Below are 20,059 nucleotides of genomic sequence, written 5' to 3' on the forward strand. Positions count from 1 at the left end.
ACTATTCCTGTCAGGATCCTAGTAACTTCTCTGTTGCTAAATCTAGTGGTCAATTCCCAGTTCTCGTTTTGTTGGGCTTGTCAATAGCGTGTGACACGGTTGACCACCTTGCTCCCTCTGAGGCCCTTCTTTGATATCTGAGACCCCATAGGCCCTTTTCCATTTGTTTTCCATCTGTCTCAATGGCCTCTCTCAGTCTCCTTTGCTGGGTCTTTCTCCCACTCTCTCAGACTTCATACGTCCATGTCCCCCACGTTTCTTCTCCCTTTACATTCTCCCTGGTCATCTCTCATCTTGCAGTGGTCAACTGCTTACTTGACATCTCCAGTTGGAGGTTTGATAGACATCTCACATTTACTTACAAAAATTTTTTTTAATGTTTTTATTTATTTTTAAGACAGTGAGAGAGAGAGAGAGAGAGAGACAGAGCACCAGTGGGGGAGGGGCAGAGAGAGAGGGAGTCACAGACTCTGAAGCAGGCTCCAGGCTCAGAGCTGTCAGCACAGAGCCCGATGTGGGACTCCAACTCACAAACCGGGAGAGATCGTGACCTGAGCTGAAGTCAGAGACTCAAACGACTGAGCCACCTAGGTGTCCCGACATCTCACATTTAATATGTTCCCCCCTCATTTTCCCTATCTCAGTGGTCATACTGCTAATTAGTTTACACAGGTCAGAAGTCTGGGAGTTAGCCTTGGTGCCTCTTTCCTGAGGCTCTCTCCTCCCCCTGTTCATCAGTAAATCCTGTGGCTCATCCAGGAAGTAAATGTGGAATAGGAAGGCACTCACTAATCCACCAAACCCCTCAGTAGGTGGAGTGTATTTCATCTCCTTTGACATTTTTATTTATTTATTTATTTTTTATTTAAAAAATAAATTTTTTTTTAATGTTTATTTTTGAGACAGAGAGAGACAGAGCATGGACGGGGGAGGAGCAGAGAGCGAGGGAGACACAGAATTGGAAGCAGGCTCCAGGCTCTGAGCCATCAGCCCAGAGCCCGACGTGGGGCTCGAACTCATGGGCCGCGAGATCGTGACCTGGCTGAAGTCGGACGCTTAACCGACTGCGCCACCCAGGCGCCCCTATGCCCCTATTTTTTTATTTTTATTTTTATTAAAAAAAATTTTTTTGGGGGGCGCCTATGCCCCTATTTTTTTATTTTTATTTTTATTAAAAAAAATTTTTTTTGGGGGCGCCTGGGTGGCGCAGTCGGTTAAGCGTCCGACTTCAGCCAGGTCACGATCTCGCGGCCCATGAGTTCGAGCCCCACGTCGGGCTCTGGGCTGATGGCTCAGAGCCTGGAGCCTGCTTCCAATTCTGTGTCTCCCTCGCTCTCTGCTCCTCCCCCGTCCATGCTCTGTCTCTCTCTGTCTCAAAAATAAATAAAAAACATTGAAAAAAAAATTAAAAAAAAATTTTTTTTTAACGTTTATTTATTTTTGATACAGAGACAGAGCATGAACGTGGGGGGGGGGGTTGGTCAGAGAGAGAGGGAGACAGAGAATCTGAAACAGGCTTCAGGCTCTGAGCAGTCAGCACAGAGCCCGACACAGGGCTCAAACTCACGGACAGTGAAATTGTGACCTGAGCCGAAGTCGGACGCTTAACCGACTGAACCACCCAGGCACCCCTCCTTTGACATTTTTAGATGCCTCCTGATTGGTTTTCTGTTGCCTCTCTTGCTTGTCCCTCTATACACAGCTGCCAGAGTGATGCTTTGAGGACTTATGTTAGAGCATGTCAGGGCCCTACTCAGAACCCTCCAGCCGCTTTCCATACCGCTTAAAGTAGATCCACAGCCATCACACAGCTTGTGGGGCCCCTCGTGATCCAACTGCTAGCCTTCTTCACCTGCTGCCACATGCCCCCGTGCACACTCTTCTTCAGTGACTTCACCCTTTTCTGAAGACACACCAGCTTTTTCTGTCAGGACGTTTATATGGGATAAGCTTGCTTGGTCCCTCTGCCTAGAAAGCTCTTCCTGCACATCTTCACATGGCTTGCTCCTTTGCATCATCAAGCCTTCTGTTAAATTCTGTTCATTTTCTTCAGAGCAGAGCAGGAATGTTTGTATTTGCTTACTAGTTTGTGTATGTCTGTGTTGCATCTCACACACTATAGGTGTTTAATAAGCATTTGCTGAATGAGTGAAATGATTTAATCATCAGTTACTTCTAGAGATTGTCCTCTTTATAAAGGGAGGTGGTAATAAGATTCTCTGTCTCTTCTTCAGGTACATTACCTGTGCTGAATACACTCACTTCTATGGTGGCAAGAAACCAGGTAAGGCATGAAATCTTTCTGTTTTCCTTGATATATGTGTGTGTGTGTGTGTGTGTGTGTGTGTGTGTGTGTGTGTGTGTGTGTGTTTGTGGCGGGGCGGGGGGTGGGTGTTGTAATTAAGGGATGATGTTTTTACTACACAATGAGACTATAAAAATTAACAATGAACAAGAACACAAAGTGTAGCAGACAAATGGGTTGAGGACACAGATGATTCACAAAAGAAGATGAAATAAAAAGAGCACATTCTCATAATTGTTGACCGGGGTAAAACCAGCACAGGATTCTTGGAAAGCAAAGCCAGGCCCCACAGCAAGGGTATTAGGATTATGGGAGAAACCCAACCCCAGCGGCTTACGCAAGTATGTCATTTTTTGTCTACGTTCTTTCTTGATGTATTCCATGTGTCCTACCTATTGAAAGGTTTTTAATCCACAGCAGTTTTTGCACTAGGTAATTCACATGAACTTTTTCTGATTTATTTATTTAATTTATTAAAAAAAAAAAATTTTTTTTTCTCAACGTTTATTTATTTTTGGGACAGAGAGAGACAGAGCATGAATGGGGGAGGGGCAGAGAGAGAGGGAGACACAGAATCGGAAACAGGCTCCAGGCTCTGAGCCATCAGCCCAGAGCCTGATGCGGGGCTCGAACTCACGGACCGTGAGATCGTGACCTGGCTGAAGTCGGACGCTTAACCGACTGCGCCACCCAGGCGCCCCGTAATTTTTTTTTAAAATATTTGTTTATTTTTGAGAAAGAGAGAGCACTAGTGGGGGAGGGGCAGAGAGAGAGGGAGACACGGAATTCGAAGCAGGTTCCAGGCTCCAAGCTGTCAACACAGAGCCCGATGTGGGGCTCAAACCCACGAACTTCGAGATTATGACCTGAGCTGAAGTCAGATGCTTAACTGACTGAGTCACCCAGGTGCCCCCACATGAACTTTTTCTTAACATGGAATTGAATTGTTGGTAGGAACACATACATGAAGTGTTTTACAGAATAAACTTTCCATCTTTTATTTTCATCTTAAACAGATATCCCACAAGCAAATTTTCGTCGCTTACCTTTTGATCACTGCAGGTAAGAGTTTTGAGTGTTTATCTTTCCCTCCTAGTTGTTTTCTGTTACTTAATGACATATTTTGACAGTGAATATGATTTTTGGGGATGCAGATGTGGGTTCTGTCTGTGTTCTCCTGTCTAGATCTTCCTTGAACTGAGAGAAGATGACCTAACAATGATAAGAACTAATATTTCTGCTCATTCGGTGTCTATGTATTTGCATTTTTTTTTTCTAGCCTCTTTCTTGCCTTCCAAGGTAGGTAGACTCTGTTGTTTAGCCTACTTTATAGGTGAGAGGATTAATGTTTAGAAGTGGGAAGTCCCTCACCCATGTGTCACATCCAGGAAGTGATGCCATTGAGGCTTGGACCTGGTGGTCTGACTCCGGGCCCATGTCTTTCATGCTTTACTTTTGGTCCACAGTCTAAGCAGTAACAGCAGCAGCAACAGTCATGATACTGTGAACCCCTTCCCCCTTCCCTGCGAGCACAGGTTATTGGTGAGGATGAGGAGGGACCCAGCTGCAGAGCCACTCAGATGCTTCTTCCCACTGTGGTTGGTATGTGTATGAACAGGTGTGTCTGCTGGAGAAGTGGGGCTAAGATTAATGAACCCCAAGACATTGGGGCTTTGGGGATTGGGCAGGTCCAATGGTCCATTTGGGCCTGAGTTTCTCCAAGCTCAAGCTGTGATCATCCTTGCCCTGGACACATGCTGTGTGTGTGTGTGTGTGTGTGTGTGTGTGTGTGTGTGTGTGTGTCCCATTGGGCATGATGAGCTTAAGAACTGACAAAGCTCTACTAGTGATCCCAGCACCCTGATTGGGGCAGGTCAGCCAGACACCATAGGGCGAGAAGGGTGCAGGGAAGGCCAGGGATGCAGCCACTGGGTTGGCTCCAAGAGGCTCCCATGTAGCGCTGACTGAGGGCTTTTCCCTTCTCATAGCACTTGCTCAGGGAGGGTCAGCAAGTGAGACCCAGGCTTCATTGTTTGGATTTCTCCCCACCCCCACCAAGTTTTGTCATCACCTTCATGGGAATGTGGTATCCTTCAGAGTGGGTATGAATGGATTTTATGGAAATATTTTGGTCCTTGGTTTCCAGTTCCTCCAAGAGGTCTCTCTAAGCTGTGTTTCATCTACTTTTTAACTACCTTGGGTTCTGGGTAAAAATGTGCTTTGAGAATATGCCCTTCAAGGCCCATTTGGGAGAAGATGAATGTGTAGTGTCTTGTCGTTTGGAGCTTGCTTTGGTGCTGGATCGTGTTCTCATCAGTCCCCTGCAGCACCAGGATCACCACTGGGTTAGAGCAGTAGGTTGGGCCAGAGGGGGAGGTGGTGAGGTTGCCCCATGGGAGCTTTCTGGGGCAGCATCTGGGGAGGTGATGCCATTGCCACCAGGCAGTCCAGGTCCAGAGGACTGGTCTGTGCCATCTGGGTGACCGAGGTGCAAACAAGCCAGGTCAACCAGGGCTCTTGATGGCTAGTGATGGAAACCTCATGCAAGAAAAAAGGGTATTGATATAAAGAAGCTCACCAGGTACTGTCTCCCCTCATCTGTGGGCTCTCCTTTTCCAAAGCCAACCCTCCTGAGGTGGCAAATGGCTTGTGGCAGTCTGGATCTCTGCACACCCCTCTACCCCCATATCCATGTATTAGAACTTACCCAGGGCTCCTAGGGCATCGGCTGTTGCCTGAGTCATGTGCCTGTCCCTTGGAAATGTTGGGCAACTGTGTGCACACTCTGGTCAGGTGCAGGCAGGGCACCCCCAGATCACAATAGCTCCACAGAGTCTCTTGGGATGCGAGAGGGTAGTTTTCAGTAGAAAAGTATGGCCTGCCTGCTATGTGAGGTTTTGGGGAGTCCCAAACCCAATCCCCCAACCTCTTTGGGGCTTGAATGTGATCACGTGTGTGTTATATGACACAGTAGAGAGTGTGGGGAGAACCAGGCTTTTGTCATTCCAGGGACCCTTGCCTTGTATTTATTGGTTTGTGTGGGGAGCTTCTGAGGGTCAGGGCTGTGGGGTCACCTCTGTACTGGCACCCAGCCCCGGCTGGGCAGAGGAGCACTGGTATTGTTGCAGGAATGAGGGAAGGAGGGAGGAGCAAAGGGAGAAGTCACGGAAATCACTGTATGACTTGGGAGTGACTCTGTCCTTTCTTAGTCTCTCTCTGCAGCCCTTCGTCTACCCAGTCTGCACCCCCGAAGGAGTCGTCTTTGACTTGCTGTGAGTTTGCCCTCAACTTTTGAGCTAACAAAAGGGGTGAGGTTGTTGACACCCACTCAGCAAGGGGGTATGGGACCAGCTGGAGGGTTTGTGTCTTCAGGCCGTGCCACACCAGGCCATACTGAAGTCTTGGCAACCTCGGGACCTGAGTGGGCCTCTTGGGGACCCAGGAGGGACTTCCAGGGCCTTAGGGATGAGACAGCAGTGCTGCTGTGACCCCTGGGCAGGCAACCTTGCTGGCAGATGCTGCTGTCCCTGCCTGGGGTGGCACTGACCTCTCTACACACATGGGGGGGGGGGGGGGACGGGGCTAGTGTTCTAATTGGCCTACCTATCCTGCTTTGGAATGTTAACAAACTGAGTACTTTCCACTTTATGAAAGTGGAGCCATAATTTAGGTACATACTTTCCCAGTGCTGTATTTTGAAGCATGTTGCTTAGTCTTTTTTTTTTTTTTTTTTAATGTTTATTTATTTTTTGAGAGAGAGACAGAGATTGAGAGCGCGCCAGCAGGAGAGGGGCAGAGAGAGAGAGGGACACTCAGAATCTGAAGCAGGCTGCAGGCTCTGAGCTTTCGGCACAGAGCCTGATGTGGGGCTCGAACCCACCAACCCTGAGATCATGACCTGAGCCAAAGTTGGACGCTTAGCTGACTGAGCCACTCAGGCACCCCAATGTTTAATTTTTCAGAGACAGAGACAGACAGAGGGCGAGCAGGGGAGGAGCAGAGAGAGAGGGAGACACAGAATCTGAAACAGGCTCCAGGCTCTGAGCTGTCAGGAGAGACCCAGATGTGGGGCTCAAACTCATGAACCATGAGAACATGATGCTTAAGGTCTTATGTTCCAACATAAACCAGCTTCTAAAACTTTCCTGTGTTTTAGTCTCCTTTTAGAAAATGTGGAAAATACTTGACGGTAAAAGGAAAAACTTACCGTAATCACACTGTCAAGGATAACCATTGTCAGTACTTTTCTGTGAGGTTATTTATGGCAACATGGTTGAGGTAATACTGCAAGGATAGTTCTGAATCCATTTTTCACTCAGTTGTGTCATTCAGAGTTCTCTGGAAGTACACTTTTGTGTTGTTGTTATTTTTATTTTTAAGAAAGAGACAGAGGACAAGCGGGGGAGGGGCCGAGAGTGAGGGAGACACAGAATTGAAGCAGGCTCGAACTCACAAGCTGTGATATCATGACCTGAGCCCAAGTCAGAAGCTTAACCAACTGAGCCACCCAGGTGCCCCTGGAAGTATAATTTTTGATGCTGGCTCAGCACCTCATTGCACAGACGTATCAGCATTTATATATGTCTTTTTTTTTTGCTTGTTTATGTTGTTTATATGTAACCACAATAAAAACCCTGGACATGTGTTGAAACCAGAAACACTCCCTTGCTTCCTTGGTCAAGGCTGGATGCTCCTCTTCTTGGCTTCTGCTAGCAGAAGTGAAGTAGAGCAAAACCTGTTCGTAGCCCTCACCTGGACGCAGCCCTCCTAAGCTGTGGCCTCCTCACCAGCCTGCACCTGACTGCCTTACTGACACTGTCTCTTCTCTTCCCTTCAGTAACATCGTCCCTTGGCTTAAGAAGTATGGGACCAACCCCAGCAATGGAGAGGTAGGTGGCCGGGCAGGAGTTTAAGTGATGCCAGTGAATGCTATCCTCTTGTCTGACCTTTTGTTCTGTGGTTTTCATGTACATGCAAGCGCAGTAGAGGACTGTTCACGAGGCATGGTGAGCGGGACTGTCCTCCTCCCCCTTCCTTACATTGTTTCTTTCCAGAAATGTTCCCTACGTGCACACGCATATGCATAAACGTACATCTTCCCATAAACGTACATCTTCTTTCCTTGGGCCATGGTTGTGATCACAGGCGCGAACTCCTCTGTACTTGCTCTCCCCCCTCCCCCACCCCTGCAGTGTGTTGAAGACCTGAACATGGGTGCATAGAGCCCTGCTGCGTCCTGTGGTGGCTGCATGCGTCCTCCTGTAGGGAGGACATGTGCTGCTGAAGCACATCTGAAGTCCCCTGCTGTTACTAACAGCAGATAGGGACTACCCTTGTGCACGTTTCTTTGGGCACACATGGGAGTGTCCTTCCAGGACGGCTGGGTCACAGGGTGGGAGTATTTTCAGTTTGGGTAGCTACTGGCAAATTGTCCTCCAGAGAAGTTGCAAACGCCTGTTTCTTCATACCCTCAACAACCATGGATATCATCAATTTTTTAAAAAATTTTTGTTGCCTCAGAGTGAAAACACTTTTTAACTTTTTTTTTTTTTAAGATTTTATTTTTATGTAATCTCTACACCCAGCGTGGGCTTCAAACCCACAACCCTAAGATCACGGGTTTCAGACTCTACTGACAGAGCCAGCCAGGTGCCCCTTAATTTGTATTTTTATCATGAGTTAGATTAAGCAGGTATTTATATGTCGTGTATACAGGTCCAATGACACGAATTCTGTGTTGCTCAGGAAGAGGTTCCCAGAGCCAAGTTCCAGCTTATTCTCCTCTTTTGCCCCCCACTGCACACCTCCATCACAAACCTGTGGTGTTCCTATATTTTACACATTCTGTTGGTCCCTTTTCTTCTGAGAGGTTTCTCTCCTTCCCTCACACTGCAGCCCAGGCCCATTTCTTCATTTCTTCATTTGCATCGTTGCATCCATTTATTCAGCGTGGTGGTAGCCTGTGCTGTGTGCAGGGCCAGTGAGCCGTGAGCTGTGGAGGCAGAGGTATTCACCGACAGGCAAGCTGGGGGTGGGGGGCTTGGGGAATGTCTGGAGCAGCGCAGCGCCGTTGAAGCTGAGACCTGGAGACGGAGGGGGATGGGGAAATGGTGGCAGATAGAGGCACATGGGCGGTGGGGGGAGGCTTGGAGGCCGTGGGAGGAGCGTGAGTTTGTTCTGGGGGATGGTGCTGGAAGCTGGGCAGGGTTTCAAGCCCAAGCGTGTTGTGATCCTGCCTGTGTTCTAAAGGCCCACTTTGGCTGCCCTGTGGGAAACAGGACTATGTGGAGTCAAGGGTGGAAGGTGGGAAAGCAGCCAGGGAGGGGGCTGTGCACTTGTCTGTGTAAGAGGTGGTGTGTGAGTTTGGACCAGGGTGAGGCGGGGGAGGTGGCACAAAGAGGCTGGACCCAAGATGGCTTGTGAAGGGTGGGCCTGTGGGACTTGCTGGGCCATCACATCAGGGTCTGTGTGTCCCCAGGGCGGGGGGAGAGCTCAGTAGAAATCTTCAAGTGCAGCCACGTTTTGAGAGGACTGGGTCAGTTAGCACGTTCTGTGCCATGGACAACAGGTGGAACCGGGTGATCCAGCCTGTGCTTGGCGCTCCGGGCCAGTGCAGCTTCGGCAGGAAGGTGGATCCCTCAGAAGCAGAGCCATGGGCAGAGCAGCAGGAGGGAGCTGGGAGCACGGAGTGAGGGTGGGCAGTTGGAGTGGAGGGGGAATGAGGGGGGCCACCAGGGAGGGTGGGGACTTCTGTGGGACTTTAGAGGACAAGTCAACTCCAAGGTGTCCAAGGGAGTTGTTTGAGGCTAAGAGGTCAACCTGATGAAATATGGACTGTTCAAGGAGGAGGAGTGTGAGGACGAGGTGGGCAGGGTGGGTTCTGGCACGGTGGAGTGGAGAGCTGGCCCAGGGGGCTGGGGTTGGAACCCTGTCTGCTGGGATGAGGTCCCGACCTGACTGAGAAGATAGTAAGCTGGGTGTGGCCCAACTAGTTCTGTGACAGAGACCCTTGAGAACATGCAGAGTGGAGGCCATCGTCAGGGAGGCCCAGGAGGACCTGGCTGCTGTGAGGCTTGAGGGCGAGGTAGTGAGAGGGTGAGCGATGTGAACAGTGTCCTGGTTGGCAGCCTGGGACAAGTGAAATGTCACTGGTTCTTTACTTAGCCAAGGTCTTATTACCTGTTTTCTGGAGGCCCTTCTGTGCTATCTGGGCTCCTCTGGCACTTGTGACAGGGTGTAGGGTGCTTTGGGCCCCTTGGATCAAGTGAGTGGCTCCCCTGCCCTTGGATGAGACAGGGCTAGACCAGTGGTGCATGTTCTGGGCCCGGCTGCCCAGAGCCTGTGGACTTTTCTCTCAGGTGGTTGAGGTGCTGCTGGTGGTCTGGCCTCCCTAAGGAGAGTGCTCTCTTTCAGGTGTCTGCTGTGTCCTTCCTCATTTGTTGTCATTTGAAAGTGTGACTGGCAGTGTTTTTCTGTGAGGCTGTCTGCTGGGAGCCACTGTGGGCTTCCAGGGGCTTCCTAAGGGGTCTGTACTGCCTGCCTGTGCCCCATGCGATTGGCTTGTGTTTGGGGTACATTGCCTTCCCTGACATGAAGGTCACTTCTGCCTCAGTGGAGCATCTGATGTTGGGGCTCCTCTGCTGCTAAGGGTCTGCTTTGTGGTGTCAGTGGTGTCTTTTAGGCCCCACTCTGCCCCTGACCCCTCTCGTGTTTTCTTGTCCATATGTCCTCTGTCTCCTTCCCAGTGGATATTGTTACTGTGGACATTTTGCTTCTCAGGTGCTTGTCAGGGCCCCCAAAACATGTAGATGTCCTGGGCTTGGCCTCCCGCCAGGAGTTGTATATGGGGTCTCTCTGGGTTGGATCATGTGCCTGGGCCTGAAGGAGGAGGGCTTTCTGATGGGAGCAACCTCAGAGCAGGGACCCTGTTGTCTGTCGTAGAGTCTAATGCTCACCTGCACTGGTGAGAAGGGCCATTGAGTGGCAAAGGAAGGAATGAAACCAGCCGTGGAGGAACAAGGGTGGGCTGGCCAGCAGGCAGTGGCCTCACAAGGTTTCGCATGTGGCCTGGCCACTCAGGAGGGTGAGGACATGGGGGCCTGGCCCAGGGATGCCCACCCAGCGTTTTCTCTGTGCGTTAGGTAGTCAGGGTTGGGCCCGCACCAGAGTGGTCAGAAGCTGCCAGGTTGTGGGCCCTCAGGTGCTCCTAGGTGCACAGCCTTGCCTCCCCTTCTGGGGTCTCCACAGCGCCCTTCACTGCCTCCAACCCAGCCCTCCCACACTGGGGCAGCATTTTTCCTCTGGCTGCCTGGACTTTGTTTTATTGTGAAGTTTCCCACAGAAGAGGTAAACTGCAGACAGTGCAGGAACTTTGGAAAATAGAGGATCCCATCACAATCACTCAGCATTTGGGTATATTGATTCCTTTCCCCCCACTTTTTAATATTCTGTTTTAAATAGTCATACAGCAGAATTGTAGATGCCCATCTCTGTATCCACCACCCAGAAGAAGAAATACACACATTTTTTAGCTTCAGAAGTAATCAGTGCTCACAGTAAAAATGTCTGAACATTTGAGAAGTATAAACAAATCTCCATACTCAGCCTCCACCTCTAGCTGGGGGTCTGCCCCTGTGAGCAGTTCAGTTTGCCCACTTAGAGCCTGGGTTGTACAGCCCATCTTCTCCAGGTTACTTCTGTGTCCTGGGGGCCTTGGGTCAGCACCTGTGTGGCTTTTCCTCTTGCCTGTAGCTGTAAAGGCTTGCTTGGTCAGAGACCTCCAGTCTCTGCTTCACCTAGCCTCATAGCCTCAGCATTTCTTCACATCAGCCACTTATTCATTATTACTAATTATTAATTATTTTCCTTCCAGAAGCTGGATGGGAGGTCCCTGATCAAGCTGAACTTTGCAAAGAACAACGAAGGTGAGTGATCCCTTTGACACCCAATTCAAAAATTGGCCCACAGACCCCATAGCCCCTGTCTCTCACCAAGATCTCTGCAGAATCCATCATTCCTTTCTGATCAAGCCAGACATGGTTTTTTTTCTTTTTTATGTTTATTTATTTTTGAGAGAGAGACAGAGAGAGCATGTGCGAGTGAGGGAGAGGCAGAGAGAGGGAGAGAGGGAGAGGGAAAATCCTAAGCAGACCCCATCATATTGGCACAGAGCCCGACCTGAGGCTCAGTCTCCTGAATCATTAGATCATGACTTGAGCTGAAATCAAGAGTCAGGTGCTTAACTGACTGAGCCACCCAGGCACCCCATCCCAGGCACTTAATTTTTCAAAGATGTAGGGGCATCTGGCTGGCTCAGTCAATGGACAACATGACTCTTGAGTTTAAGCCCCATGTTGGCAGTAGACATTACTTAAAATTATAAAATGATTAAAGTAGCAAAGGTTTATATGTACTTTACTCCAATTAAAAAAAAAAAAGATGTATAATTTTTCCTTAAAGGTCCAAGTTGTTTAAAGCTGGGGGTGGGTGGGATATTTCTTCCCGCAAGGGCAGTGGGGCTGTGAGGGTTGTTGGTGTCCTTTGTGTGTATAGTTGGGTCCTGTGGGCATGGACCCTGTCTGGATGAGGCGCTGGTCTGCTCATCACTGGGACCAGAAGCTGCTCAGACTGAGGCCCAGGGCAGTAGGTATGGGCAGTGTGATGGATTCGCCAGGCAGCTCTTAGTCTGGGCTTCTCCTCACCACTGGTTGTAAAGCCCACCCCAGCCCTGGGGTCCTCCTGCTTTATATCTCTCTGTACCCTCAACCATTCTTTTTTTTTTTTAATGTTTATTTTTGAGAGAAAGTGCAAGTGGAGGAAGGGCAGAAAGAGAGGGACAGAGGATCTGAAGCAGGCTCTGTGCTGACAGCAGTGAGCCCGATGCCGGGCTTGATCTCATGAACCGCGAGATCGTGACCTGAGCCAAAGTTAAATACTCAACGACTGATCCACCCAGGTGCCCCTCCCTCCACCATTCTTATTCATCAGATACCAGAGTTGAGGTGACCCCCACAGGCACCAACCTTGCTCTTGGTTCTTTGTGGGCCTGGCACAGTTCTCTTGGCCCATATAGATGCCATGGTGGGGGTTGTCTCTGCTAACCGGGAACGTACATTTTGGGGAGATGCTGAAACACGTGAAGCTGGGACCGGGCAGTCCTATCTCACCCCAGAGCCCGGCTCACAATAGGTGCTAGTTTGCTGTAAATGAGTGAGTGTGCACAGTGCTTTGTGGACAGTCCCTGGAGGTCAGGGACCGGTAGCCAAGTGGTGTAGATCTTCCTCTCTGAGATCAGCTGAGTTAGAGAGGCCCACAGTGTGTCTCTCATTCAGCAAATATTTACTGAGCACCTTCCACATGCAGAGAGCAGAATAGGCTACATCCCTTCTGGAATAAAAGCTTCTGGAATGGCAAGGGAGGAAACTGGAAAACAGATCACCTTAGTGTGTCAGATGCTGCTTCTACCACCAACCAAAGTTAAAGATGAGGGAAGAGACTCCTAGGAAAACACACTGATAGGATTTGAGTGGGAATCTGATGAAAGAGGAGGCCTGTGGAGATGTGGGGGAAAGCATTCCAGGCAGGGGGCACAGCCAGTGCAAAGGCCCTGAGCAGTCCATTATTGCTGGAATAGTACAAGGGGTGGAGGCAGGGGCTTCAGTCAGAGGGGTCAGGGTTGGGGACCGTGCCGGGCAGTCATGCAGGGTCCAGGCAGCCACAGGACTCTGAGATACCAGCCAGAGAGGAAAAGACAAGTTTGACCTTTCACCTGTTTGTTTGTTTTTAAACAGTTTTGACCAGTAAGCACCTTTCTTTGCTTTCTTTCTTTATGTTTATTTATTTTGAGAGAGAGAACCAGAGTGTGGGCGAGCGAGCGAGGGAAGGACAGAGAGAAATTGAGAGAGAATCCCAAGTAGGCTCCACGCTGACACAGGGCTCAAACCCATGAACTGTGATATCATGGTCCTAGCTGAAATCAAGAGTTGGATGTTCAAATGACTGAGTGCCCTTTTTGCTTTGTTTTTAATTGAAAACTTCAGACACATTAAAGTAGAATTAGTATGGTGATCCCCTGCCCCACATCCATCACCCAGCTTCAGTCCCATCCACTCAGGGCTGTCTGATTTTATCTGTGCTGCCATGTGCATAGGTGATATTGAAGCAAATATCAGGTACTGTATCATTTCATGCTTAAGTACATTAGTGTGTATCTCTAAAAGATAAGGACTCCAAAACTAGTCATACTACCATCATCCCACCTAAAAAATTAACAGGAATTCCTTAGTATTGTCAAATATCCAGCCAGTGGTCAAATTTCTGGAATGCATTCCTTTTTTTTTTTTTTTTTTTAAGTTTTCAAACCAAGATTTTTTTTTTTTAAGTCCACACAAATCCGTGTCTTTGATATCTAAGTCTCTTAATCTGCAAATATTCTCCTGCCCTTTTTTTCTCAGTTTATTTGTTGAGACTTACTTGAACAGGCTTCCTGGCTGCCTGGTGCGGAGTTGGCAGGGCAGGGGCAGGGAGGGCAATGGGAGTTTGTTGCAGTAACATAGGTGACGGAATGTGGCAAGGTCTGAGATGGAGGATGGGGCCAGGGTGGTGATAGTTAGCAGTGGGTTGGGGGCTGATGGAGCAGACTCTTCCAAGGAAGGCCAAGTAGGGGTTGGGTTTTGCAGAATGACTAGGAGTTTCCCAGTGGAGTGGGAGGAGGGGGCTTGAGTATCTGACTGTCCCTCTGGGTCTCCACTCTGGGCATGCTGACACAGAGTTTTGCCTCCTCCTTTTCTCTGACCTTGGGCCTTTCTCTGGTCTCTGCGTGTCCTCCCTCCCTCCCTCCTGTCTTTCCTTCCGTCCGTCCATCCGTCCTTCCTCCCTCCCTCCCTTCTTCCCTCTTTCCCTTTCCTTCCTTCCTTCCTTCCTTCCTTCCTTCCTCCCTCCCTCCCTCCCTCCCTCTCTCCCTCCCTCTCTCCCTTCCTCCCTCTCTCCCTCCCTCCCTCCCTCCCTCCCTTCCTTCCTTCCTTCCTTCCTTCCTTTCTTTCTCCCATTTATTCATTCATTTATTATTTATTTATGTATTTATAATTTACATCCAAGTTAGTTAGCATATAGTGCGATAATGATTTCAGGGAGTAGATACAGTCCAGTGACTCATCCCCTACATATAACACCCAGTGCTCATCCCAACAAGTGTTCTCCTTAATGCCCCTTGCCCATTTAGCACATGCCTCCATCCACAAGTCCTCCAGCAACCCTCAGTTTGTTTTCTATATTTAAGAGTGTCTTATGTTAGGGGCGCCTGGGTGGCTCAGTTGGTTGAGCATCTGACTTCAGCTCAGGTCATAATCTTGTGGTTTGTGAGTTCGAGCCCCGCGTCAGGCTCTGTGCTGACAGCTCAGAGCCTGGAGCCTGCTTTGGATTCTGTGTCTCCCTCTCTTTCTGTCCCTCCCCTGCTCATGCTCTATCTTTTTCACTCTCTCAAAAATAAGTAAACATTAAAAAACAAAAACAAGGGGCGCCTGGGTGGCGCAGTCGGTTAAGCGTCCGACTTCAGCCAGGTCACGATCTCGCGGTCCGTGGGTTCGAGCCCCGCGTCAGGCTCTGGGCTGATGGCTCAGAGCCTGGAGCCTGTTTCCGATTCTGTGTCTCCCTCTCTCTCTGCCCCTCCCCCGTTCATGCTGTGTCTCTCTCTGTCTCAAAAATAAATAAACGTTGAAAAAACAAAAACAAAAACAAAAACAAAAACAAAATAAGAGTCTCTTATGTTTTGTTCCCTTTCCCTGTTTTTATATTATTTTTGCTTCCCTTATGTTCATCTGTTTTGTATCTTAAATTCCACATGTGAGTGAAGTCATATGATATTTGTCTTTCTCTAATTTCATTTAGCATAATACCCTCCAGTTCCACCCATGTAGTTGCAAATGGCAAGATTTCATTCTTTTTGATTGCCGAGTAATACTCCATTGTGTGTGTGTGTGTGTGTGTGTGTGTGTGTGTGTGTGTGTGTATACACACACATATATATACACCACATTTTCTTTATCCATTCATCCATCGATGGACATTTGGGCTCTTTCCATACTTTGGCTATTGTCAGCAGCACTACTATAAACATGGGGGTGCATGTGTCCCCTCGAAACAGCATACCTGTATCCCTTGGATAAATACCTAGTAGTGCAATTGCTGGGTCGTAGGGTAGTTCTATTTTTAATTTTTTGAGGAACCTCCACGCTGTTTTCCAGAGTGGCTGCACCAGTTTGCATTCCCACCAGCAATTCAAAAGGGTTCTTCTTTCTCCGCTTCCTCACCAATATCTGTTGTTGCCTGAGTTGTTAATGTTAGCCATTCTGACAGGTGTGAGGTGTATTTCATTGTGGTTTTGATTTGTATTTCCCTGATGATGAGCCTTCTTTCTAGGAAAGTACCACTGCCCAGTGCTATTCACCGTGTTCACCAACAACACCCACATCGTAGCTGTCAAGACCACGGGCAATGTCTATACCTATGAGGTGGGTTCTTGGGAACTGTGTCCCATGCAGGCTCTTTGGGTGTATGCTCCAGGGAAACCCTGGGCTGGCGTTAAGGTTGCACTGGGTGCAGTGGGCACAGCCTGTCCCCGTGGAGCCTACATTCTGAGAGCCGTCAGCGCAGACAGGAAGAGGTGTGCCCTTCCTGCAGCCTCCAGACCTGAAACCTGGCCAGTTCTTTTGTACCCCAGGGGTCCTTCCCACCATCTTCATCTTCACTGACCGGGCCCTGGAGGGGAACCTGTGCTCTGAGGGCAGGCCTGGGGCTGAGGGGAGCACGGAGCCCCCCTCCACCGCATCCTGGTGGAGTCCCCAGGAGGAGCAGATGCAGGCTGGTGGGCAAGTGTGAGGGTGAGGAGGCCCTGATTTCCATACCTGTCCTCCTGCTCTGGGTATGCCAGCACAGGGTACAGAGCAGGATGTGGGCCCCATGTTGCAGGGAAACCCTCCCTGAGATGTTATCAGACCTGTCACCAGCTGTTGGCAGGGTCCTGGTGGCCACTGCCACCCTAGGGGCTCCAGGGGTCACTTTTGCCCAAAGAGTGCACAGATTTGGTGGAAGGGCTTTGATAGAGATGCATGGCTGGACTTGTTGAGCCTGCTTATTGACATAAGATGTGTATCATGAGAGTGTCCTTTGGTGAGCTTTGCTCAAATGGCTGAATTTGAATCTTTCAGGCTCATCAAGCTCTGCCCTCAGTGGTGGGGCCACTGCTGTGAGCCCTTGGTGGGTCCCGTCTTTTTCCTCACCTCTGAGATGGCGCTGTCATCTGGGTGGGCTCCAGGCTCCTGGTGCCAGCATTGGGGCCAGCACTGTAACAGTGGGCTCTCTCTTGGCTGTAGGCAGTGGAGCAACTAAATATCAAGGCCAAGAACTTCCGAGACCTGCTGACAGACGAGCCCTTCTCTCGGCAGGACATCATCACCCTCCAGGTGGGTGTCCCCTTCCCACTGCTGTTCCCAGGAGGGACCGTGGCACCCCTCTGCCAACCCCACCTCTCCACCCAGGCTCTGTGACCTGCCTGCTGTTTCCCAGCTGCCCTCAGCTCCTGGCAGCACCCCTGCTCTCTGTCAGCCTGGGCCTTCACGAGGCCGCTTCACATCTCTTCTTCCAGTGCCTGCCCTTGCTACGTCAAGGCCGCTTCTCTCTGCCCCAGAGCCATCTCCGTATCCAAGTGGGAGAGGATGGGCTGGTGTGTGCTCTACCCCAGTGGTGAGCATAGGGCTAGGGTGTGCCTCTGAGTGTCAGAGAGTGGGTTCCTGAAAGACCTGCACTTAGAAACCAGGGTGGCCTTTGTGGACCCCTCCCATCCAGGGCTTGTCCTGTCCTCATCGGAGGTCCGTGCACATTCCCTCCCACAGTGTGGGCTTGCTGTCACCAGGACCTGAGGCACCATGGGGTCTGTGGCAGCCGGCCGAAGGGAGCGTGGGGTGTGGCACGTGGGAGGCTAAGATGGGTGCCATTCTGCCTGCATCCCCTCCACGAAATTCCATCCGTCCCATGGCTGCCTGATGCGAGACATGCTCATCTTCCGTGTGCTAGGGAGAAGGGGACACAGTTTGGAGAGCAGCTAGCCATTTATATCACTGTCCCCACCCCACCCCTGCTCCTGGCCGTGCTCAGGCAGAGCCCTCCCCTGACCCCTGACGCCCACCCTCCATTCCCTGCTCGACACCCCAGATCTCTGTGCTGCCACTGGCCTCTCCTTCCCAACCCCAGCACTCAGGCCACCTGCCTGCCTCGCTGCCTGGCTCACTGTGCTGTGTGTGTTCTTTTTGCTGCAGGACCCCACCAATTTGGACAAATTCAATGTCTCCAACTTCTTTCATGTGAAGAATAACATAAAAATAACAGATCCTGGTAGGTGCAATGGCAGCTGGTCTGGGTGCCAGGGATTTGGGTGCCAGTGCTTTCTGGGTAAAGCCCTCGCCTTCCTGGGGCTGGAGCATCCAGGAGTCTTGCTCAAGCCTAGACTGGCTACACTTAGCTTCTGTGCTGAAGTTGGCAGGACCTTGTTGGCCCATGCCTGCCCACAGGGGGCCTGTTGTGGGCGTCCCAGCTGGGGCCAGTATCCTTGGTGCCCACCGCCTCATGCCATGGAGGCCTGGCTGCTGTCTCTTCCCCACTCAACACCCAGCTCCAGGGCCCTTTTAGGCCGCTTCCTCTCCCATGTCCTCCACTCGCTTCTTAGAAATTGGCTGTGTTCTCATTGTGGGAATAGGTAGTCAGTGAGGGGTGGTGACTGTGGCCTCTGCTCAGCTAGTTGGTTGCTGCCCCCAGTGTCATTTGGTGCAGGGCTGTGTATGAGCCACTGGGGCCAGGTCACGGCTGGGGACAGACCAGAACCGACTGTGGAGAACACTGTGGGCGGGTTGACTTGTACCCTTGTGAGCCGTTTCCTCGCTCTCTCTCCCTCTGCACACCCTTTTCTTCATCATAGCTACCAGGAAAGCGTCACTGTGATGGAGGTTCAGGTTACCCAGCCTAAGTCCTAGCCTGGGCTTCCACTATTACAGCAGGCTCTGGCCTCCTGTCCCTGTCGTGCACATCTGGGGACATTGCTGGGGGCTCGGCTGATCAGAGCCACTGTGCTGTTTTATAGATGAAGAAAAGGCCAAACAGGACCCATCTTATTATTTGAAAAATACAAACGCCGAGACCCGAGAGACGCTGCAGGAGCTCTACAAAGAGTTCAAAGGGGACGAGGTTCTGGCTGCCACCATGAAAGTCCCAGAGAAGAAGAAAGTGGACAAGCTGAATGCTGTGAGTAGGCAGAGGGCCACACAGCTGCCAGCTCAGCCAGCCTGCCCAGCTCAGCCCCTCAGAGGTCTTGGTGAAGGGACTCATGGAGGCCTTGGGATACACTTGGAGGGGGGTGGCCAGGACCCCTCAGAGCCCACGTGCCCCTTGGAGGCCCATAGGAGGGCTGCATTGAAAATGGGCCTCAGGAGGCTGGGGATGGCAGGTGGGGTGCTGGAGGCCATGTGTGGCCTGTTCGGGCAGGGCTATGGGGGATGAGGGGGATAGAGGGGGCTCTGAGGCTCCATCCTTAAAAGAATTATCCAGAAAAATTTGTAAAAGTAAGAAAAGAAAGGTTGTGGTTAATAATCCCATTCCTCTAAAACAACAGTGCTTAGTATTTTGATGTATTTCCTTCTAATGGGGAGAAATCTTTTTTTTCCCACTGTCTTAGATAAAAATAAAACCTATTGGGGTTTATTTTTTCCTGATTAAAAAGGCAGTGTGTTTACTGTAAAAAGTTGAAACGTTTGCAAAAGAACTAGAGTCCCTGGTACTGTGAATACCAGAGGTGACCAGTTTCTACTTACTTCCAGGGTTTCAGTTTACATGAGAGCCTTGGCCAGCTCAGCCTCAGCCTCTTGCACAGGCAGGGCCCTGTGTTGTGAGCACCCTGGCTCGGTCCCCTCAGTCCGTGAGCTCTTAGAGGGCCCGGCCCCCAGGAGGTCCCTGCTGGGCTCTGTGGGCGGCGGCCATGGAGAGTTTCTTGGAGGAAGGGCACCAAGCAGGGCCTGAGCAGTGGGGCCCCAGCCTCTCAGGGCACCACTAATGCACCCATGTGGTTTCCTCTCCAGGCGCACTATTCCACCGGCAAGGTCAGCGCCTCCTTCACCTCCACTGCCATGGTTCCAGAGACTACGCATGAAGCAGGTAGCTGCCTTTGCACCTTCATCTCCAGCAGTGCTGCTTAACAGCGTCCAAGGGCAGGGCGCCCCCTTGAGCATCACTCTATCGTGCCTGGCCTTCATGGGTGCTTAGGCAACTCAGGCATGGTCAGGCAGCCATAGGCCCTTTTGGAAAGTATGTTTGTCTGGGATGGCAGAGGCTGCAGGGGGGCCAGGCCGGGAGTAGAAGGTCCTCCCTCCACCTGCCAGGGCTGCCCTGCCTTGGGCTCCAGCCCACGTCCCACCTTGGCACTGTCCCCACGCCCCTTCCTCTTGTGTTCTCAGCCTGCCAAGTCCCCACCCTCCCCTTTGCCCCTCCTAGCCTGCTGTGTCCAGGCTTTTCTAGTACCTCCTTAACCTCTGAGCCCTTCCTCATCCCTCTACCTGTACACTCACCCTGTCCTGCCACTGTGGCCCCTGTGAGCCTATGCTCAGACCAGGAAGACTCTTGGGCTCTCCCCAAAGCTGGGGCTGTGTCCCTGGCCCTAGAGTCTGGTGTGGGGTGGGCTTGCCCGAGATGGAGGGCAGCACAGAGCTCTGGCCT

General features: G+C 50.7%; 1 protein-coding gene across 5 annotated transcripts in view; it reads left to right on the forward strand.

Moving 5' to 3' along the window:
- PPIL2 (peptidylprolyl isomerase like 2) overlaps window positions 1–20,059 on the forward strand; it is a 31,891-nt gene that overhangs the window by 1,303 nt on the left and 10,529 nt on the right. For all 5 annotated transcript variants that reach the window (XM_006938737.5, XM_003994971.6, XM_019814940.3 and 2 more), the window contains exons 2-11: window positions 2,235–2,284; window positions 3,322–3,367; window positions 5,515–5,577; window positions 7,143–7,194; window positions 11,178–11,229; window positions 15,722–15,813; window positions 16,675–16,764; window positions 17,617–17,692; window positions 18,435–18,595; window positions 19,426–19,501. In XM_006938737.5, coding sequence (XP_006938799.1) covers window positions 2,235–2,284; window positions 3,322–3,367; window positions 5,515–5,577; window positions 7,143–7,194; window positions 11,178–11,229; window positions 15,722–15,813; window positions 16,675–16,764; window positions 17,617–17,692; window positions 18,435–18,595; window positions 19,426–19,501 — 758 coding nt within the window. The remainder of the gene's footprint in view (window positions 1–2,234; window positions 2,285–3,321; window positions 3,368–5,514; window positions 5,578–7,142; window positions 7,195–11,177; window positions 11,230–15,721; window positions 15,814–16,674; window positions 16,765–17,616; window positions 17,693–18,434; window positions 18,596–19,425; window positions 19,502–20,059) is intronic.

This window comes from Felis catus, chromosome D3 (genome assembly GCF_018350175.1).
Source record: "Felis catus isolate Fca126 chromosome D3, F.catus_Fca126_mat1.0, whole genome shotgun sequence".
Classification (NCBI taxonomy): domain Eukaryota; kingdom Metazoa; phylum Chordata; class Mammalia; order Carnivora; family Felidae; genus Felis; species Felis catus.